This window comes from Scomber japonicus, chromosome 5 (assembly GCF_027409825.1).
Source record: "Scomber japonicus isolate fScoJap1 chromosome 5, fScoJap1.pri, whole genome shotgun sequence".
NCBI classification, from domain to species: domain Eukaryota; kingdom Metazoa; phylum Chordata; class Actinopteri; order Scombriformes; family Scombridae; genus Scomber; species Scomber japonicus.
Window position 1 is genome coordinate 20,982,664 of NC_070582.1, and position 21,642 is coordinate 21,004,305.

A 21,642-nucleotide genomic window follows, 5' to 3' on the forward strand; every position below is an offset into this window, starting at 1 on the left:
AACTCTATGACAATATCTAGTCTCATATCATGATATCGATATCATGTTGACATATTTTCCAGCCCTAAATCGAAGAGTAATATGACAGCAAGAGAGTGGACAAGGACAAAAATAAATAAATAAAAATACAATGAAAGGGACAACAAGCTGTGCACAAACAACAGAGTGCTCAAGGACATTCTTAGCAAAGACCACATTCAGCTAGAGAACAGTGTGAGGTGGGTAGTTAAACAGATACACTCATGTTTAAATGGATATGAGAGGGAGGGGCGGAGGGAGAGAATAGATCTGTCTGAAATACATGCACATTAACATTTAACCCCTCACACATCACGAGAGCGTGCTCTTACTCTGTCAGCAGCTCTAACTCAATAATCAATCACATTGATGCAACCCATGGAAACACCACGATCGAGAGCGAGCAGGCAGGCGAGGAGTGTGGAAACAAATCCTCTCTGAGCAAACTCTGCAATGTCCAAAAATAAAAAGCGGTTTGAGAGTTTGATTTCTGCTTTACTCGTGTCCCAGAAACAAGCCACTGTAATGCTCATTTCATGGCTGAGAACTCAGCCCCTTTAGCCAGTTATTAGGACTTAAACTGAGCCTCAGAGGGTGTGATGATAACTATCTCCTCCGCTGTTCCTTCAATCCAATGTTCTAGTCATATACAGAGACCCTGTCGGCTTTTACACTGGCTGACAGAAGCAGGTCACTCAGTCAACACTGTTGCCATAAACCCCACAGCTATGCTCAGAAACATCACAACAAGCCAGCTTCAGAGGCCACAGTAATTATACAAGACACTGCACCAGCTGACAATAACAAAACACTCAAAGGCTCCTCAAACCATGACTGCAAGAGACCTGGTCAATTATTTTCTACTTGTGAATTCAGAAAGGTTTCATAAGCAAAGATAGTTTGAGTGTGTGTATGTGAGTTGCATTGGGAGGGCGGGAGTTAAAGCAAACCATGTTGACTACACAACCAGATCTGATCAATATGACCGCAGGCTCTTCAGTAAATAGGCTACCTACGTTTCTTTTCTTTTTTTTTTAAATCAGTGCGTGATTACACAGTAATAACAGTAGTAGTAATGGGGACAGGCAGCCAACAGAGTCTGTGTGTTTTTGTGTGAAGCCTGTCTGTCTACAGCAGCAAGAGAAAAACATTTCATCCACGGCGCAGGCCTGTTGGCTGAAACGAGCCCAGTCTTTTCGACCAAAATAAGGAGAAAACCGCAGGCTGTGGCATCACGCCTAAACGGACACACCCCCTCCAGGCTGTGGCATCAAACCAGCGACACTGTGATAAACAAACGGCGGCTACTCCTGGTAGCGATGCTATCGTTATAGTTACTGATCCTGGTGGACTGGACCCATCACTGCGGTTGGTAATTACATTTCACAAATAAACAGGCCTGAGCAGAGGTTTACGCTTTGTCCACCTAAACACAAGGATTCTCCTTCTAGTGCAGACTGACATATGACTGCACAAATGACATCTTAATCACACCAGTCACACACACACGTCCACAAACACTACACACACTCCTCCCCGCCTTTTAAATCTGCGCGGCGGTGCGCTCCTGGCCCCTCTCATGCTCATCATTTCTCACCTTGTTTGACACATTTGAAGCGGACAGGGTCTTTGCAGTGTTTAATCACGGCCAGCACGTCCCGGGTAGTGAGCCCGGCCACTGGCATGTCGTTGACCTCCAGCAGCAGCTCATCCTGGGCCAGTTTGCCGCTCTGGATCAGTCCCTTCCCCTGCTTCACCTCGCCGAAGTAGGGGAACTGGCCGTTCTCCGCGCCCCCCTTCAGCTCGAACCCCAGCTCTCCTTCCTTTCCCCGGGTTATCACTGCTTCGTGGACTTTGTTGGTCCAGTGGTTTTTCTTCTTGAGGCTCTTAGACATCGTTAGCGCGAGTTAATGACCGCGGGCTGGCCCATACAAAAGCCTCCTACCGTCTCATCCCTGCCTTTGTGCGACCGGCTGCAGCTTCACAGCGCCCGTGGCTCCATCATCACCGGTGCACGCCAGGCGCAGTGTCCGCTCGGCGAGCCGCGCAGTCGGGCAGAGGGCTGCAGTACAGCACGACGGCGGATGAAATAATTATTATACTGTCAGACACACAGACGCAAGAGACAGATACTGGCGGATGACCCGGATGTGAAGCCTGAAGGAGGGGAGAGATGAATGGTTCTGGTTCGGCGTAAAAGGATGGAGAGGAGGGGAAATAACAGGAGGCGCTTCGCTCTCGCTGCACTGCCAGGGGCGCTTCCTCCGGCTCACTGTGATCACACACGGGCATGACATGTAGGAGGAACATTTACACTACTTACTGTATAGATACACCTTATCATAGAGCCTTTGATTTACCTGCAAGTCTATTTGGGACATCGTGGGGGAAAAAATCAAGACTTTTTTTGTTGTTGCTGCTTACTATGCAGCATCCTATCAAACCTAGAAGAAAGCCATATTTAGAGAGAAACAACTTTGTGATATTACTATTTTTCAAGGGGAATGTACAATCCATATTTGTGTGTATCCATGTAAACTAGCCCAAAACCCTCAGAGGGGGAAAATGCACTTACTTTGTGGTAAATTAATCAATTGCAAAGATATTTGTTAATACTGTATGAAGCACAAAGTCACATGAACGATGGACCTCATTACCAAATCTTGAGGATCCATCTTATTGAAGGGCTCTATAGCTAAATTAGTTTTTAAAACTGTATTCACTGAGTTTCTGGTCACCTGGGCAGCAAGAACAAGTTGTTAACAACATTGACATATTATATTTGTTAGCAAACATTTGCCTATGTAAGCATAGCAGATAGCCTACAGAGCATCATTAGCATTCATTTGGACTTTTTAGTTGTTCATTCTCCTTTTAGCTTTGATTTGGACTGCGCCAACAGGGGAAACATTTCTCCCTCTCATGCCAATAAACACTCAGATATGTTCACAAACATGTTCACAGCCAGAAAACCAAAACAATGAGCTGAAAGATGCTAAAGCACTATGTACCACTGAGAGGAACTGCAGATTTAGGTGATAATGGTCTGTGAGTTCATCATAATGAATGTCCCCATTGATCCCTTCCTGATATAAACATATTCATTATAGCTGCTTTGAGGCCTATAGTAAATTATTTCGAGAGGGTAGGGCAGATAAGAGGGTTAAGTGGGGGCCACAGCACATTTTTGCCACAAGGCCCCATTGTGGACTAGTCTGGCCCTGTATGTACAGTACCTTATCATATGCATTCATGCACTACAAGCAGTAAAAAATACCTCATGATGCTTTTTAAACAGTTGTAATACAAAAACAATCACATTGAGCATCTACACTTTTTTATTTTTTTTTTATTTTTTTAAATTTCAGCCTCTTCAAGTCAGTCGACATTACATAATTGCCATGATGACATAAATCCAAGTCCGGCAGAGAATGACAAATCCTTTTGTTGCTATTACTTTTTCATGGTGGCACAGTTCTCCAAAGCCGGTGAAGTAAAGTTTCATTCAATATTTAACACATAAGTCAAGAGCTGCTCCACCAGATCTACTGAGGATGACAGGCCCTCTTACTGCCACTCTCTGTAGTGCCTGTGAGTGCAGGAGTGAGTGTGTGTGTATGAGTGTGTTTTGTATGTATGTATGTGCTTCTCTATAGTGAGTATCCTCCCTAGCAAACAATATTACCATACACAAGCTCTGTGCATTTGCAACCAGTAAATAATCTATGAAGAGCAGTGGATTCACTCTGTGATGTCACTTTACTTACTTCAGTGTCTTGACATTTAGGTCATACTTTACATTCTGCCAAAGCAGATGCTTGAGACACTAATTCTAAGCAGATGGTGCAGACTAGATGATTATTAAAGACCACCACACTGGAGAAAGAGTACTGGTCTAATCCTGAAACTGGCTGGATTAGGAGATTATACACACCGAGGGGAAATGAATCCCTGCTTTGCTTTATTTATGCCTCTGCTGGTGGATGTCAGAAGTGCACTATGGCTGACTGAAAATGTAGTTCAGGGTTGAGGGAGCATGTACTATAGAGGACTGAGAGTTTGTACATTTTCACCACAGCACAACACTAAACGGGCAGATTAACTCCTCGCTGGTTTACAGGAGTACTAAATCAGGAAATCAGTTGACGTCGCCTTCAAATAGAACAAAAATTGGTCACTTTATAGCTTTTTTTTGTTACATAAGGACTGTTTTTTGCGTGTACAGGATAAATCATGCACTAAATTTTTGTCTGATGCTCGTCTATCTATATCTAGGTCAGAACTGTTCATTATTTTGGACCGTCCTTTGAGAATAGAAGTGACAGAAGAACAAAAAGAAAACCCATCAGTTGTCAAACCTTTGAGCGTGAGCGTCTAAATTTGGAGTCACTTCAATCGACTCATCAGCACTCTGAGATTTTGTCTTGACAGGATACAGAGCAGCGAACGCTTTCAGTCTGTCTGGGTGGCCACTCACACCTCAGTGTTAGCAGGAGGTGTGCTTACACCAGCCCCTAACAGCATTGTAGTGAATCTGATTGTCATTGTATACAGCATGAAGAAAACAGCCCTCTTTGAAAACTGTGGGTTTGATCAGCTACAGCAAATCCATCATGTATTTTACTTTCTGCTACAACATTAATGAATGAAAAAGGTATTAAATGGCATTCTGCGTGCCAAAACCATCTATCCAAGCTTCCCCAGACTGTCTCTAAATATGTTTGCACCTTGTTTTGCACACTGAGTGAAGGATGGAAGAGGAGGAAAAGAATATTACTTTATATCATCATTATAGACAGAAAGTAATGAGCATCCTAAAGCAGACTGCCAACAGCAGAAGGCAAAAATACAATAACGCGAGGCAGTCTGCGCACTCAGAGGAGGAATTTCAATAGAGCTTATATGGATTTAGCTCACTGCCTCCCTCATTGACTCTCTGCTTTGTGCATTTGTTGTTAGGGAAGAAATGCGCACTAAGTTGTTTTTATTGCACGGCAATGGCGAGGGGGAGTGGGGTCACCTTCACATAGACACTCATATACTCTCAACAGAGCAGAGCGACTCCTCCTGCCTTTATCATCTTTATTTTATCCACTGATGTGGCAGAGCTTTAAGAGACAAAACAGGCTGCAGACAAACATATTAACTCTTCTCTACTGTCTACTGAGACATTTAAAATGTTTGAAAGACATTTTAAACTTTAAAATTTAATTTTAAACCAATGAAATGGAATAGAATAATACAGTGGCAACAGTGAGAGACCCATGGGTGTGCTGGACTTGAGCAGCAGTTAAAAATCAGTTTCAATTCTGCGCCCACACACATGCACACACTCAAACGCAATACACACACACACACACACAAACGCAACACACACAGACACACACAGACACACACAGACACACACAGACAGACACAGACAGACACACACACACACACAGACACACACACACACACACACACACACACACACACACAGACTAAGTTAATTAGACTGAATGGCTTTAGGGAATTGGCAACTAAATCATGTTGGCTTTTTCTCCAAGCTCACAATGAGATTTAATTATGTAGTGAAACTTGTGATGGCAAAGTATACCTGTGGAAAGTCCAGACTGAGTCCAAACCAAACCACACAGACATCCTCACAAGAGTCTGACTCATAAATCAATCATATCAGCTGATATCATATGATCACTGATAATATTTGACTACAAATCATTTATGCTGACTTGTAATTTTTCATTCAGTTTTAAGATTGGGTCACTCTTTCACATTGTTAAGAATCTAAACGATTGCATCACTGTTCATTATGAAGATCAGTAAATTAACATGTCACTGCTCTGAACCCTCTGATGTGTGGCACTGAATTAGACTTATAGTCTTCAGTTGCTCGCTCCTTCAAACTATTATGTTCAGTTCAGATCAAAGCAATGCTTACGCAAGCATAATTTATAAAGTTTTAACAGCAGCCAACTATTCGTGACAAATTTCTCACAATAGGATTTTTTCTGTGCCTTTTTTGGTTTTATAGCTTTTACCCAGAAAGTAATGTACTGTGTGTCATGACTGAGCCGACAAACAGTGCTCCACTGCTGAAAGCTGTTCAGACAGTGACAGTGGGGATTTAGTACATTCAGCTCAAGATTTAGTGTTAAATATTTAATTTGCTGAGAAAAAATAAGAAATTGCAGTACAGAAATGCAGAAAATTACACATATCTTTGTTCAGTACATATTTTCGGAATCATCATGTGAAAGAGATCACTTTTAGTACAAGTACAACTACACAGTCTTATCACCTGACACAGCAGTTATAGTATATTTAGCATCTTTCAGTTGACTGTTTCTCAGCAATCTCAAAGAAGTTTCCAGTCACTTTGAGTGAAAAAACTCTGATAAACCCACACTACTCTACCTACCCAGCACCAAACAGCAGACAGATAAAGTTAATGTCTCGCAGGTGGAAAGTGGAGCAAGAGCCCAATAATTCCTTAAAGAATTGGTGGAGACTGAACCAGAGCTAAACATAAAGTGAATAACATCAGGTGACCAGAATATGTCTCCAAACTAGTGATAATGTTGCTCCATGTCTGTAAATGTGTCAATATAAAACTGTTTTGTGGTGCCTCAAGTGGACTTCAAAGATGCAGAAATTGAATATAATATTCATAATAATATTCATGCTTTAATTAGTGTATAATCCAATGGAGATTTTGTTACATTAGAATGAGCACTTTATTTCCACACAGAGAGTAGATGAGAGAAGACAAACCAAACACTGGTTCTAAAGAGACCCTGCATTTTTTGCAGGTTTTTTCAATCACTATATGTGCTCCTACAGGCTTGGATGGGGAGGTGGAAGAGTATTGCTAGATGCCACTGAATCCTACACACTGAATCTTTAAAGGATCCTTATGTGTTATAACAACAACATGGTAATGTAAAAAAAAAAAAAAAAGAATATGGGCTTATATCTATCAGATTTCAAACATCTAATGGACAAACTGATATAATATAAAACTCACTACATGGTTTACAAAGTTTATCTTCTGTGCAGGTTTCTCAGATGTGAACTCACATAAGTGGCACATATGAAGTCTATTTAGCTACAGATAAAAAATGAGCTGGTTATTACACACTGTTTTCAAAGAGTTTCTTTTGGTGAGATATATGGTTTGGATTCCTTTTGCTTTGGAAACCCGGGTCAGCTGCAATCTGAAGTGATGAGCTGTTTGATCACCATCATTAGCATCATCATCCTCTTCTCTTTCACTCTTTCCTCAAGTACACACCTGCGTTTTGAAGAAGCCTCATATCCACACTGTTTGATCTCTCAGGTAGAGCTTTGAGGATTAACTAAATGACTCTGCAGTTAGCTTTTAAATCACACAATGTCTCCCAAAAATAGTGTCCTCTCAGCTAATGCCTAATCATTGTGCTTGAGCAGTGATGGCTTAAGTCTCCATAAGACAGGAGTCAGCCTTGGCACTGCTGTGACCCATTTGTAGGATGTTAGCTGCCATCATTTCAGTGTTTATGAAAAAATATAAAAAAAAGAAAAAGACTGTAATATGACAGTTGTTGTGATAATCCTATCACTAACTCAAATTCTCTTCCTTTAATGCCTGATCGGCTCATACATACTGGAAATGATTCTGGGCCACAGTTCTTGCTTTAAATCACCACAGCTTGGTAGAAAATCACTTTCTCCTCTCGTTCTGGATTAATTAGTCCTAATCTTGGGGCATTTCCAATGGAGATTGTGTATAAAGGGCCAATACATCTTTGTCAGAAACAATCTATGTTAATTATATTAAGGCTGGTGATTAGATTTTCCTCAGTTGTCTCCTTTATGACCATTAAGCAGTCATCTATGTTGGCCAGTACATGCAGTTACTCTCTGTGTCCCCTAGAGGGAACTATTTACTGTCCAGTAGCCTGGAAGACGCAATTAAATCCTTTTAAATATCACTTCTGTTGGCTTCAGCTTCAGGTTAATTTTAGGATAAACATTGTAATTCTTCTACTTATCTATAAATATATTCATGAGACTTGCTCTTGACTACTTAAAGATATGATGCAGCGATGTCCCTTGTACACTGTAGGATTAGGGTTCATTTAACATTAGTACTGGGCTTTCATTGATAAATACCAGATAGGATCTGCTACTCACCAAACCAAAAACTAAGACACTGTGCTTTCTGTAGTTTAGACCCAAACTGTGAAATTATGTCTATATCTGAAAAGAACATCTTGTAACATCAACAGCTTGTTTTTGTTGCTGATTTTGTTTTGATTTTTGTTTTTTAGCCCTGAGCCTGTGAAAAAACACACCTAATTAGATTTGCTTCTACCTGGAATATGTTAATACAACACCATAGTCATCCTTAAAATGATGTACTGCTTAATTTCTTTAAATTTCATTTTCACCATTATTGATAATGATGGTGGCAGTGTTTATGATAACATGAGCTGGGAAGGTCATTCTTCATCATGGGACACAAATACCCTGATAAAAAATAATTATAAGCACATGGTTATCTTTCTTTGTGATCATGAAAGCATGAGACATGATTAAACCCACATTTCTCACAAGTAATTTTTGGTAGTAGGGTTGCAGCTAACAATTATTTACCTTAATGTATTCATCTGACCATTTCTTTCTTGATTAATCACTTTTTCTAATAATGGAAATAAAATTGCGAAAGTCGAAGTCCGAATTGACATCTTCAAATATTGTTTCTGCAAACAAACCTCTAAGACACAAATATGTTTAAATGTAATAAAACAACTTATACTTAATATCTGACTGGGAAATATTTGGCATTTTGCTTATAAAATAACTTGTGGTGACAACTTACAAATGATCAAAATAGTTACCGTCCAATTCTCTGATGATCGACTAATCATTTCACAGGCGTTTCTGCATTGATGTTAGTGACGCAGGGTAAGCAGCAACAGGTGTTCACTGTGGGGTACACCAAGGCTCCATGCTGGGTCCTGTCCTCTTTTCCATGTGCATACTCCCTCTAGGCCATCTGATATGTAGACAATATCTGTTTCCATTCTCATGCAAACGATACACAGATCTATCCAAGCTGTGACCCTGCAAACAATTATCAGAACACGGTCAACTTGCAAAACTGCTTTCATAACATCCACAAGAGGATGTCACAACATGTCTTGCAGCTTAATGTTGATAAGGACAGAAATATTGATCATAGCTCAAGATAGGGCAAATATCAGTCTTGGTTCATTGTATTATTCAGGAGGCTAACCTTGCATTGCAGAAATCTTTGTGTCATTTTTGGCTCAATCCTGCTTTCATTGTATCAGAAACACTTCAAGGATTAGACCATTTCTTTCTGCCAAACATCTGGAAACTGTCATTACCAGTTGATTGGACTACTGTAACTCCTTCTCTGGCATCAGTAAAACATCCCCCTCTATACTTGCTACTTGTTGTTGTATTCATTTCAAGACTTGAAGTTATATATATCAGATATCTTAATGTGGCTCAGGAGGTAGAGCAGTCGTCCACCAGTTGGAAGATTGGTTCGATTCCCAGCTCCTCTAGTCCGCATGTCGAGGTGTTCTTGGGCAAGATACTTAACCCCAAATTGTATGAATATGTATGATTGGTTATTTTCCTCCTGATGAGCAGGTTGAACACCCTGCGTAGTAGATACCCTGCCATCAGTGTATGATGTGTGTGAATGCATGAATGAGACATGTAGTGTAAAAGCACTTTGAGTGGTCATAACGACTAGAAAAGCGCTATATCAAGTAAAGTACAGACCATTTACTGCACAAACTGTACAGGCAGAGACTTAACACCAGCTAACTTAAATGGGAATAAATTAATTTAATTGCTTCCTCTAGACTTTCCAAATGTTACTGGACCAAATGGATCAAATGTTGATTGTCAAACAAGTTATTTTGAGGGTTGTTGACGCTCAAAACAATTTATCCACCTCTTTAAATTACTCTCACCACCAGAGGAGGGAGACAAGAGTCCACCTTTAATCACTTTTAAAGACCAACTTTTTAAAACTTGCTTGTAAGTGAATTCATTTATATTTCATGTAATTTTTGTCTGTTTTACAATGCGCTCTGTTTTTATAGTAATGCGCTTTGTACACTGTAACTGTGTTTTGAAAAGTGCTACATAAATAAAAATTTAATTCAGTTGGTTTCACTTTTGTACATTGCTGTCAGTTGCATTTTATGTTCATCACCATCAGTCAAATGTTTTCCCAAAAAATTCAAACCCAATAAAGACATGAGAAAAAGTGTTTGTTGCATAAGATGCCATGGTTTCACCATAGCAGCTCTTTTATTAGCAAAATCATGGAGATTAGTCCACTAATGTCCCCATCCAATGGAAACAGAGGGGCTGGGATGTATGGGGGGATATGTAACTTGAAACCATCACAGATCATGATCAATAACAGTGCGCTTGTACCCAGCCACCTGTCTATGCACAGATCTACATGTGGTCCTACTGTCTGCTACAAGGCCGCCATTGGCATCCTCTTTTCAAAGCTTCTCTTTACGTCACGATTCAATCAGGAATGTTACAGTTTGTAGCGGCGCACCAACAACGTGCTCGCATTAATTAGAGAGTAGCTTTTTTTTTGGTCGCTTAGAAAAATAAAACTTTGAAAGAGGATGACAAGTAGAGGAATAAAGTCCCTTTTTTCTATATTGTGCACACATCCACTCACGCACACACACATCCACATTCAGTCCATGCATGCCAAATTGCTCACACAGGCTTCAATTGAAACAAAGCTCCCAATTGCTGCACACATGCACATCTGAAAAGGTTTACACACAGCTCACAGTATGTCAAAGTGAATTGGTCTGTAGAGAGAATTGGTCTTGCTTAGTTTGTCCAAGGAGGAGAAAAATGACGTGACAATCAGAGGAAAAAATAAAAGATACTATGGACTGGGGGTTCTCGGGAAGAGTTCAATGGTAACATCTACATAAACCTAACATCTACGTCAACGTAAAGAAAACACTGCAACTAAGGCATGCAAGGCACAAGCACTTACAAACAAAAGACAAAAGTGTTCATTCATGGACAAAAAAAAAAAAAATGCAGAGGCCCCCCCCTTTTCATATAAAAATTAAAAATAATGATAGGTAAAACAAGCACATTTTAAAAAGTGAAAAATCCCCGGCCATAGACAGTTGTACAAATATTTTACACAAAATGTTTTTCTACACTCCGTCTTTAAAACTTTTAGAGATGAACATAAGTTAATAAGAGGTTAAAAGTGACACTCAGCGGTGTCCGTGAAGTTCAGACTCAAAGTCACTTGGTAAGTCGGCCACCAGGCTGCCTGAGCAGAAAGAGGACAAACAAATACACTGCGATTAGAGAAGACAATAATATTCATTAAATTCTCCAAAAATCTAAATAACACAAGAAACAAACCTTTATGAATGATCCATCCACATGCAAAAACAAAACAGAATCTAACAGCATTCACACTGACTATCAGCTTGTCCTTGTTACCTTTAGAAAAGGCCGCAGTCCTTCAGGTTGTTCTTGATGATGACGTCAGTGACGGCATCGAACACAAACTGCACGTTCTTGGTGTCGGTGGCACATGTGAAGTGGGTGTAGATCTCCTTGGTGTCCTTTCTCTTGTTCAGGTCCTCGAACTGGCACTGAATGTAAGCTGCTGCCTCCTCATAAGTGTTGGAGCCTGAAAGAAGGTGAGGGGACAAAAGGGACACAATTAGAAGAAAAAAGAAATACAAGGACATTGTATCAGAGCTTGATACAAATCAAATATAAGAGTTGTTGTTAGACCTTATTATTGCAAAATTGCCAATTAAAATAAAGCATTCTTACTGACTTAAAAACTACACTAGGTGTATGCATGAGTGAAATATGAGTATTAACAATGATTGTTGAACTGAACAAGGACACGTTGTCAAACATGGAGCAGCCCACGCAGTTCAGCAGCAGAGCAGAGAGAAGAATAGAGAAACTTTGTGTCATCTGAAGAGGTTGCCACACCTTTCAAGAGGCCACGAGAGGCAGACAAGCTGAGAGTGTAAGAAAATGGAGGACTGAATGTGAAAGAGTATGTTCTGGATGTACATCTGTAAAACGAAACATTAAAAAAAACAGGGGAAAGAAAAGGTAAAACCGTTACATGTGGAATTATTTTATGTTTTATAGGTTATTATTATCCTGATGGCACAAGTTAGTAGAAACATAGTTTTGAGTATGCTTCTTTCAGCTTTTTCATCGACTATGATCATGTCTAAAACCTTTAAAGGCCTCAACTAAAGAGTCATAGATGACATTTTCATGATGTTTAAGGACGTGCAGCCCTGCTGTCAGTGTTTGCACTTAAAGACCACTATCTGATGTCTCTCTTTCTCTCACCTGCATATTCTGGGTAGCAGATTGTAAGAGGGCTCTTCTTAATCTTTTCCTCAAACAGGTCTTTCTTGTTGAGGAAGAGGATGATGGAGGTGTCTGTGAACCATTTGTTGTTGCAGATGGAGTCGAACAGCTTCATGCTCTCATGCATTCGGTTCTGTGTGAGAGCAGAGTCACACAATGGTAACCAGTCAAAGAAATTGCACAGACTAAAAAAAAAGCAGACTAAAGGATAACATTTTTTTTACCATCTCTTCATCTTCAGCCAGCACCAGGTCGTAATCACTCAGAGCCACACAGAAGATGATGGCAGTGACTCCCTCGAAACAGTGGATCCACTTCTTCCTCTCTGATCTCTGTCCGCCGACATCAAACATTCTGTAGAGATCACAGACACATTTATTAAAATGCATCACAACTCTGACAATTCATCCTGTCAGCCACTCATAATACTTTTTCCATGTAACCACTTTGTATTCTCAAAAGGATCACTGGATGCTTTACTGGAGAGCACACTGTACAATCTTCATTTGATTCAAAGACATGGGAGTAACTCATTTCTTTGTGGGCTTGTTACTATGAAAAAAAAAATATGATTTACAAACTGAAAAGGACATCAACAACAAGGAGAGCAGCAGTGAGCATGTAAAAAGGGTTAAATGACTGGACAATCAGTGGAGGTGGAGCTCACTTGAAATGCAGGTCCTTGAAAGTGAAGTGTGTTTCCACAATACCGGTAGTTTTGACCCTGGTCCTCAACACATCCTGTTGGGTGGGCACATACGCACCGTGGGATATCCTGTCCAAGTCATTCAGGTAGCTTTGGGAAGAGAAAAATCAACATGATGCAGAAAAATAGGTAACTATTGCAGATTAAGATGTAAGTCATTTTTCTATCAAGTACAATATGTGTCAGTGCATCCTCCTTACTATGCTGCTGAGTCATTGAGCTGGTACTCTCGGGAGCGGCTGAAGCAGGCCTGTACTCCTCCGTCCTTCCACAGCCGCTGGATGACCCCGGCCAGCTCGCCTGTCATGAAGCCCTCCTCTGCTGAGCCGGCCAACACAAACAGCTGCCGCGCATCATCCTAACGAGACAAAAGCCACTCCAGTTGAAGTAATAATCAATTGTTTTTTCATATGTTTACACATTCCAGTCAGTTTTGCTGTGACATGTTACTGGTTGGTTGTCTGAAAAATGCTAATTATGCCTCAATTATTAAAAGAAAGTACAAATACAAACATAAGACACATTTACTGTGTCACAGCAACAATACATTAGATCTGGGGGGGGTATTCCAGAAAGCGGGTTATGTGGAAAACTCAGAGTAAGTTAACTCTGAGATGAGGGAAACTCTGTGTTATCCGTTCCAGAAAGAGAGGTAACTGAAACTCCGAGTCAGTCACCATGGTAACTGACTCTGAACATAACCTGCTCGCTGGCAGGTTTTCTTTAAGAAACCCTGAGTTTCTACCTGTCTCCTCCTACCTGAAGCAAGCTGCCAGACATGGGTTGTCCATTTCTTACTTTTCTGAATTATGTTTTATTATTTCATTTTTAGCTGCTTCTTATTACGTTACACCACTTTTTCACCTGTATGCTACAATTTTAAGTGAGGTAAATTAAGTCAGTGGAGTGGTGTATTAAAACATAAGCATTGACTCGGGCAGCAACTTGCTCCCATGCTGCTTCTCTCTCCTTAGCGTCTGCAGCGGTACTTTTTGTGAAATATATGATCATATTCGCCACAGGCCTGCAGGGGGAGCTCCAGTTACAGTGAGGTGACGTAACTCGATCTTGTTTTCTCAGTAGTTGCCATGGTGAATCAAGGCATGGGAGCTCCATCGATGATGGCTTTTAATAGTGGTGGCGCACGCGCTAAACTCAAGGTGAACATATTCAGAGTTGATTGAACTAATTCAGATCAGCTGTTCTGGAACCGGATACTCAGAGTTTCCCATCTCAGAGTAAGTCAACTCAGAGTTCAGGGTTAGACTCAGAGTTTGTTGAACCTCCTACCTGGAATAGCCCCCTTGTCTAATAGCACATATTGTTTGTGGTGTGTTTATCTTATGTTTCTGTGTGGAAACACGTACAGATTGAAAAGAAATCAAGTGCGAGACAATAAAGATGATATCTATAATGCATTAATCCTAACTGACGAACTAAATGAAGTCATTTTTCACAAAGTCACACCAGGAGATTTCTGTCACTTACAAATGTTCCTGTTTTTGGAACAAATGAGGTGATGAATTAATGCAGACATATTAATATGTCTGCTCCAGTCCTATTCTCCTTGACACTGTGCATAAAATTAGATTTTATAAGCTACAAAATGTCTGATGAAAATTGATTCTCTATTGTATAACAGCATAGAAATCAGGAAAGAAAAGGCTTTGGGTGTAAAATTGGTCACGATGACAGAGCAAGGCCAGTCATACTTAGGCAATGACTAGGCCTCTTGTTATGCCAGGGAAAAAAACAGATTAAAAAAAAACAAAAAACAGAAACAGGAGTCTGTTGACGATAACTGAAGGCAGCAGAAATAAACTCAGCAGCCTGCACTTTATTTAACTACAGCATGTGGTATTGGAAAATAGAGAACTAAAATTTTGCTGATAAAGAGTGTTAAACTTTAGGTGACCAGTATCACTTCAGTGCATGAACAAGAAATTAGACATGTCCTATCAGCAGTGCAGCAGCATGATCATCTCAACTGATGGACCAGCGTACACTTTATATCTGTAAGCCTTTGCTTTAATTCAATATTGTCTATTTGATACAGCTGCCCACTAGGGAAGGGTGACATTAGACTAAGTAACTATTGTCCTTATAGCATAGAGCTTTATATCAATATTGAGGGGGGAAAAACAAGTCCTGGGAACAGTTAAATTCCAACTTTGTTTTCCTTCACTTACCGCTCTGGCTGCATCAGCAAAGTCAATCTTGAGTCGTCCCATAGCTCTGATGATGGCAATAATGGACTGGATGGTGTTGCTGTAGACAACTGCCTTGTACTGCTTACACTCCTCCTCTGAGTAGCCGGCTTCATGGATGATCCTGACACACAAAGAAAGGAAATTAACAGAGGTATACAAGTAGCTTTATTGTTGATTTGTTCATAAAACACATCATTATAATCTACATTACAGAAAATTCCAGGTAAGAAACAATAAATGAAGCAAATTGAGGGCTGAGAAGTGTCTGAAGTGTCAATTCAGTGTGCAATGAGGCTGAGTGAGTAAATGACTGATTGTCCATTATAAAGGGAACACCACGAGTGAACTAATGAATGATTTCACACACTGTGAAAGTGTTATGGGTGTCTCACCTGTTAATAACTAATAAGCACAGCTGTATCAGGTTATGGTTATGGTTATGGTTATATACACACACACACACACACACACACACATATATACATACACATACTAAAGTGTGTGCTCTCATGCAGTCTGACAAGTGTCACTGAGACTGAAACACTTGATTGTGATGAAGTGTTTCAGCATGTGTTGTTAAATGTGATGACGATCATCCACACTTACTTCATCTGTTTAACAATTGTACTCTTTCCAGACTCTCCAGCACCTAAAACACAACAGTTGGGATAAAAACAAAATTTGTGGTTAGTTATTTCATGTATAAATCACAGACAAGCAGCTGCAAAATGAACAATACCGCCAAAAAGGCATCACAATTAATTTGTTTGAAATGGTCATTCTGGCTGGTTCTCTTGGCGCAGTTTCCACCCGCTGTTAACATGTGATCTGTCGTTCCGCCGATGAGCCTTTTGCATTTACAACTAGTATTAAGATGCGCTCATTTCATTTCTGCATTATAATCAGATCTCAATATACAAATTAGTTGAGCATGGCTGGCAGACTTGTCAACAAACATGGCGCGTCCCAAGAGACAGACGTAATTCACTTCCAATGTATTCTCTGCCAGGGAGGACTTCCCAACTGCTGCTAAAACTTGTAGCATAAACTAGCAGGAAGAGGTGGAGTTAGTTGACCTTTCAATGTGCAACTGGCAGAGAAACACGCATGTGATCACAGGTATGGACTGCATTTACACCTGGCTGTGATCCGGATGATCCAGATGTTGTCTGTCCGATCCAATCGCATTCCCATCCCAATAAATTCTTTGTGCATTAACATCCGTTTCACATTTATCCACATGATGCATCCAGATACAGATGGCTCCTTGCTGCCAGGTATAAACTGGGCATGGGATACCCCCTTGTGTCATTTATTAATGCACTGTGTATACTAACATGTCGAAACATAAAAATAGATATGTAAATAAATATGTAAAGTGGAATTTTGCCTTCAGATTCTGAAAAAGGTTTTGTTTTATTAGTCTGCTTCTCTTTCAATCAGGAGATGTACAGATAATCTCTTGTTTTTAAGCATATTCTTTGTTCGATCACTTATTTCAAACACAAAAGTTGCATTTTAGCACAGACAAACATGTATCATTTATGTTTTGAATGATTTTGCATTTGTCAGATGATGAAAAATGATCAGAGTGAAACACCAAACTTGATCCTCCTGGGAATATGAAAGTACACTCATCAATCTTTTGATTCATTGTGTTGCCCTTCAATTATAACACATCAGTCAAGCATGAGCTGCTTTGTTAATGAGATATTGGCAACTTAAATCTCACACCAACAAAAATCACTGCCAAACACAGAATTTTGTTCACGCTAATCTGAAGCACATCACCGGCTGCACTGTCACCGACTGCAGCGAGGACGCGTCTCAGGCCGGTTTAGGCGGGTCACAGCACAATTGGATTAATCAACTGGATCCTCTCGTCAATGAGATTATACACAACTTAAACATCCCCGGGTTAGAAACTCACGCTGCATCAGGCTAGCGGGCCAGACTCAAAGCTGTCAGATGCATCTAATATGGGCCATTTGATTTATATGAAATCAATACACAACACTACTTAGAAAGGTAAAAGCTAAAACGTGTAGGAAATATAAGATGGTGTAAATCTATTTGAATTAACTAGGTGCACAGGTTCTCATGTCACCTCTCCAGCTCCCTCTGAGGTACCGGCATGTTTTCAGCTGAGCACACAACATTTTAATTACCTGACCTCTGCAGGGACTCACGGCTCCCTGGTGAGGAGAACTGTTCACCAATTCGTAGTCCCATATGATAAACAGCTGCGCACCACAGACACAAAGCTAATATTACTGCAAACATCATAAAACATTTCCAGAACCACACTCAAACCTTAGTAAGCTGCTGGAAGAGACATAATGGTCAGCAATTATGACAAAAAGTGGAAAAGGTAAGCGAGTTCAAGACTGTAAATGATGTTTGATATGACTATACATTCCCCTTTAGGTTATATGAGACACATAAATCCCCCCAGTGTACAATAAACACTGTGCCTGCATCTATTCTATTCTTTGCTGCTTTATCTGCAGCTGTGAGACACAAATGCTTCTGCACAGAAACAAAAATCTTTACGATTTGCCTTTGTGCCGTAAACAAGCAGTGTACATCTGAAGCAAACCTCCCACTCAAAACACTCATCTCAAAGCATGTCATTTGCAGATTACTGCATTAATGCAAACACCCCAGTGGGTGCCTGACAGAGCAGCAAACTGCAATAAACATGTCAGGTAAAGCTGCGTATCTCTCTGCCTCATACAGAAACACACACGCTATAAAATATATATCCAACGTTACAAATGTGGCAGTGAAACACATCCATGTCTTCAAAGAAATATGGTAATTGCCCCATCAGACAATAAATCCACAAACCAACCCCACACATCTCATGCAGGTGCTTGAGGGAATCGTGACAGGAAAAAAACACAACCATGAAAATTCAAATAAGGTACATCTCAAATGACGCACAGAAATACAACAACTGACTGCTGCGGCTGACGCAGTACATGTACAGTGTAGACATGGTGTCACACACAGACATATACACACATACACACACCTGCCGAAGCACAAATGAAGTAAAAGATGCAGAAGAGCCCTGCAATGTGTGAACAGCTCACAGACTGCATGGCCCAGGCAGACATCCACTTAGCATGCACTAGCTGCTTCTGTTGTATGTACATAGTTGCCACAAATGCTTATTGCTGTCAGCTAGGCCGCACAGGTTGCCACGCAACCTTTTGGCCGTCTTTTCTGACAGTCAGCGGTGGACATCAAGTACTAGTAATGTGAAGAAATGAGGGAATGTGTGGACGTTTTCCATTAAATTAAACAATTCCAGATTAAGCTGAGAGATGCTTGGATTAGTTGTGGTATGACTTTAATGCTGTGTTTATGTCATCTTAAAGACTGCATAACATTTGAGTGATATGACTTTCTGGACATATTTGCCTGTTCTAGCTGATTGAAATGGGAGTGAAAGCCTCCGCCTGTCAGGCCACCACATTCAAATAACCACACTAATGTCTTTTCTCCCTCAGACACCCTATCACCTCACCATACTTGGAAAAAAATGAATATTCATATAGTAGCCTTTTAAATTAAGAGAGAATGTGTAATCGTGCAAGGTTGTTAACCTCTATGAGACAGACTTCACTTTAATATTGAAGGTTTCATGGCATAAAACATGTCCGGATGGACTATTTAATAACTTGTAAAATAACTAACAAATAATAAACATGTTTTCCGAGCAGGCTGAGTTATCTCAAACTTTCAGACTAGTTGATCAGTTGGTATTATCACTAAAAACCACCACTACATCAACATCTACGTCGCATAAGTGGGATTTTTTGATTTACTTTAAATCAGTGAAAACACACACGCACGGTAGTTTCCACCAGTTTGGGAGTGAACCGGCCTCTGAAATGCGTTAGTGTTCATTTCATGTGATGGATGACTGAGAATCGGGAAGATAGCTTTGAAACTAACAATGAATACAATCAACCACACTGGCGACAACTGTACACACATTGTCAGACAAGCAGACCCGTTTTCAGATAACATTTGGATGATTGTTTGATGTTAAGCTGCTAACTAATCCGAGCTACGGTAGAGGGAGGCTAGTTAGCGTTAAGCAGCTAAGAGCTAAATTAGCTTACCGACCAAACTGACGCTAGTGGGGCAGCGATTAAACTTAATCACCGAGTGTTTAATTAACGCTGATTAATTGTAATTTGCCGAAGAGAGAAAAACAAGAGGGACAACAGGACAGCTAAACTTTTCAGCTAACTGCACCACCGTTCATATGAAGCCCAGAAATGTCTCCAAGTGCTCGGTTTGTTTGTGTTTCACTAAAGTTCACCTCCTGTGGAGACTAGACGCCACTGCGGCTAATTTAATGACATATAAGCGCAGTTGTGAGGTGTAAATGTTGGCTGTATGTTTGCAGCGGTAGCAAGGGTTCCTCCCCAGCTAACTACAACGACACCCCGTCCATCCATCTTCCTTCTTACCGAGCAGCAGCAGCTTCACCTCCCGGGCGGCTTTCTCTCCGTCGTCCCGCAGGTTTCTGTCGATCATCTTGCTGCGCTCCTGCGCCGCCTTGTCGTCCGTGCTCAGAGTACATCCCATCTTCTTCTAGCCTGACCTCCGATACAAATACAAACAAAAACTGTAGACGAGACACAACTTTTGAACTACGAGCGCTACGACATGCAAAGGGCTACCGAGCTAGCATCCACCAAGGAGGGAGGAGTGAGGAGGAGGAGGAGGCACGCTGGTCTCTCCAACTGTTGAGATTCAAACACGCCCTGGCCTCACACTCAAGCCTCCGATTTCACAGTCAAAGACGCCTCAAATGTTTCTAATAACTGTCGCAGCTGGCTCTTTTACTGGCGTTTCTACCCGTAGAAGGTGTCACGCACAGCCAGCATTAATAAAATGATCAAATTAGAGGAGTAGACGTGTAGAGGGCTGCTTCTGCGTCCGAGTCTGAAAATACTCGTTTCCTGTTCTTCTCACATAGCTGTGAGATGCGCATGCGCTGCAGAGCAACAAGATTTTCTTTCAAAAATGTTAAAGTCCTCTTCCACTCAAAATATGGGTTTTCCGCTTGTTACCACAGTTGGATTTTTGGATTTTTGGGGGCTTCACTGTGCAGAATGACGTACAATGTGCAGTTTGACACTACGCTGTTTTCATATGTATTTGCTGACAGTGGAAAGTTTCTCTGTGCTGAAAATCTGATTGCTTGTAGGGGTGGGCCTACAAGCATGATATGTGACATCATAAATAGTTTTTGAAGACAATCCTGGTCCGGTATTCAATTTTCATAAGCGTGACGTAGAAGGTCAAAGCTCCAGCAACACAACATAGTATAGGATAACTTTATTAATTAACAGACCAATGAGTTTCAGCTTTTTGACTTTCTTCACACTTTTTTCCCTCCCCATGCACCTTGGAAGTAAGTGAAGTTGTGCCAGGAACCTCCACCCTGTTTCACAAGTATGATGTAGAAACCTGAGGCCTGCAGTGCATGAACACTAAAAATGGACTTCATAGTGAAGTAGGAGACATCTTGTTTCCAGCAGTTAAACTTTAGAGATTAAATATTTGTAGAGGCTGGATAATTAATGAGGGAGAAGGAGTAGCTGAAAGCAAGAACAAATGCAGGTAAATCTAATAGGATATCACAAGTGACTTTTTGAGCTTACTGCTCTTCTTCAGACTTGACACGCTATAATTTTATGCTTTGAGGAAAAAACATGTCAGACAACACATGTTCCAAGCAAAGCATTTTTCTATGTCTTTACAAATGTCTGGAGGGGTTCTTTAAGCTTCTTATTTTATAACTTGTATGCTGCAGCAGTGGAACGTCACTAACATCTCACACGTCACATTTACTCAAGTACTGTACTTAAGCACAGTTGGAGGCATTTGTACTTTTCCATGTGATCCTACTTTATACTTACACTCCACTACATTTCAGAGGGAAATATTGTACTTTCTACTCCACTCCATTTATTTGACAGCTTTAGTTACTTTTCAGATAAAAAAACTTGACACAATTGACGATATAACAGGCTTTTAAAATAAAACATATTGTTAAAGAAAGCTTTTTTATCTTTTGACATCTTACAAAAAGCAGTGTGTGACATCAGGGTCACATTTCTGATGTGCATGAATTGTTAACCGCTCCACCAACAGTGATTTTCCCTCCAAATTTCTCAAATGGTTTCATATCAGTAAATGTTAAAATGATCCAATATTTCACCAAAAGTCAAATATTAGAGAAAAGGT

General features: G+C 40.5%; 2 protein-coding genes across 2 annotated transcripts in view; both read right to left on the reverse strand.

Moving 5' to 3' along the window:
• The window catches only part of LOC128358358 (membrane-associated guanylate kinase, WW and PDZ domain-containing protein 2-like), a 74,380-nt gene extending 72,467 nt beyond the window's left edge, over positions 1-1,913 (reverse strand). The window contains exon 1 of the mRNA XM_053318604.1: positions 1,616-1,913. Within this exon, the coding sequence (XP_053174579.1) occupies positions 1,616-1,913 (298 nt within the window). The remainder of the gene's footprint in view (positions 1-1,615) is intronic.
• Positions 1,914-11,235: 9,322 nt separating this feature from the next.
• LOC128358357 (guanine nucleotide-binding protein G(i) subunit alpha-1) lies at positions 11,236-20,351 on the reverse strand. The gene is made up of 9 exons (XM_053318603.1): positions 19,857-20,351; positions 15,973-16,015; positions 15,346-15,487; positions 13,357-13,514; positions 13,118-13,246; positions 12,675-12,804; positions 12,430-12,583; positions 11,545-11,737; positions 11,236-11,368 (listed from the first exon to the last, which is right to left on the reverse strand). Exons 1-8 carry the CDS (start codon positions 19,972-19,974, stop codon positions 11,547-11,549), a joined length of 1,065 nt encoding a protein of 354 aa, XP_053174578.1. The 5' UTR covers positions 19,975-20,351; the 3' UTR covers positions 11,236-11,368; positions 11,545-11,546.
• Between the last annotated feature and the right edge of the window lie 1,291 nt (positions 20,352-21,642).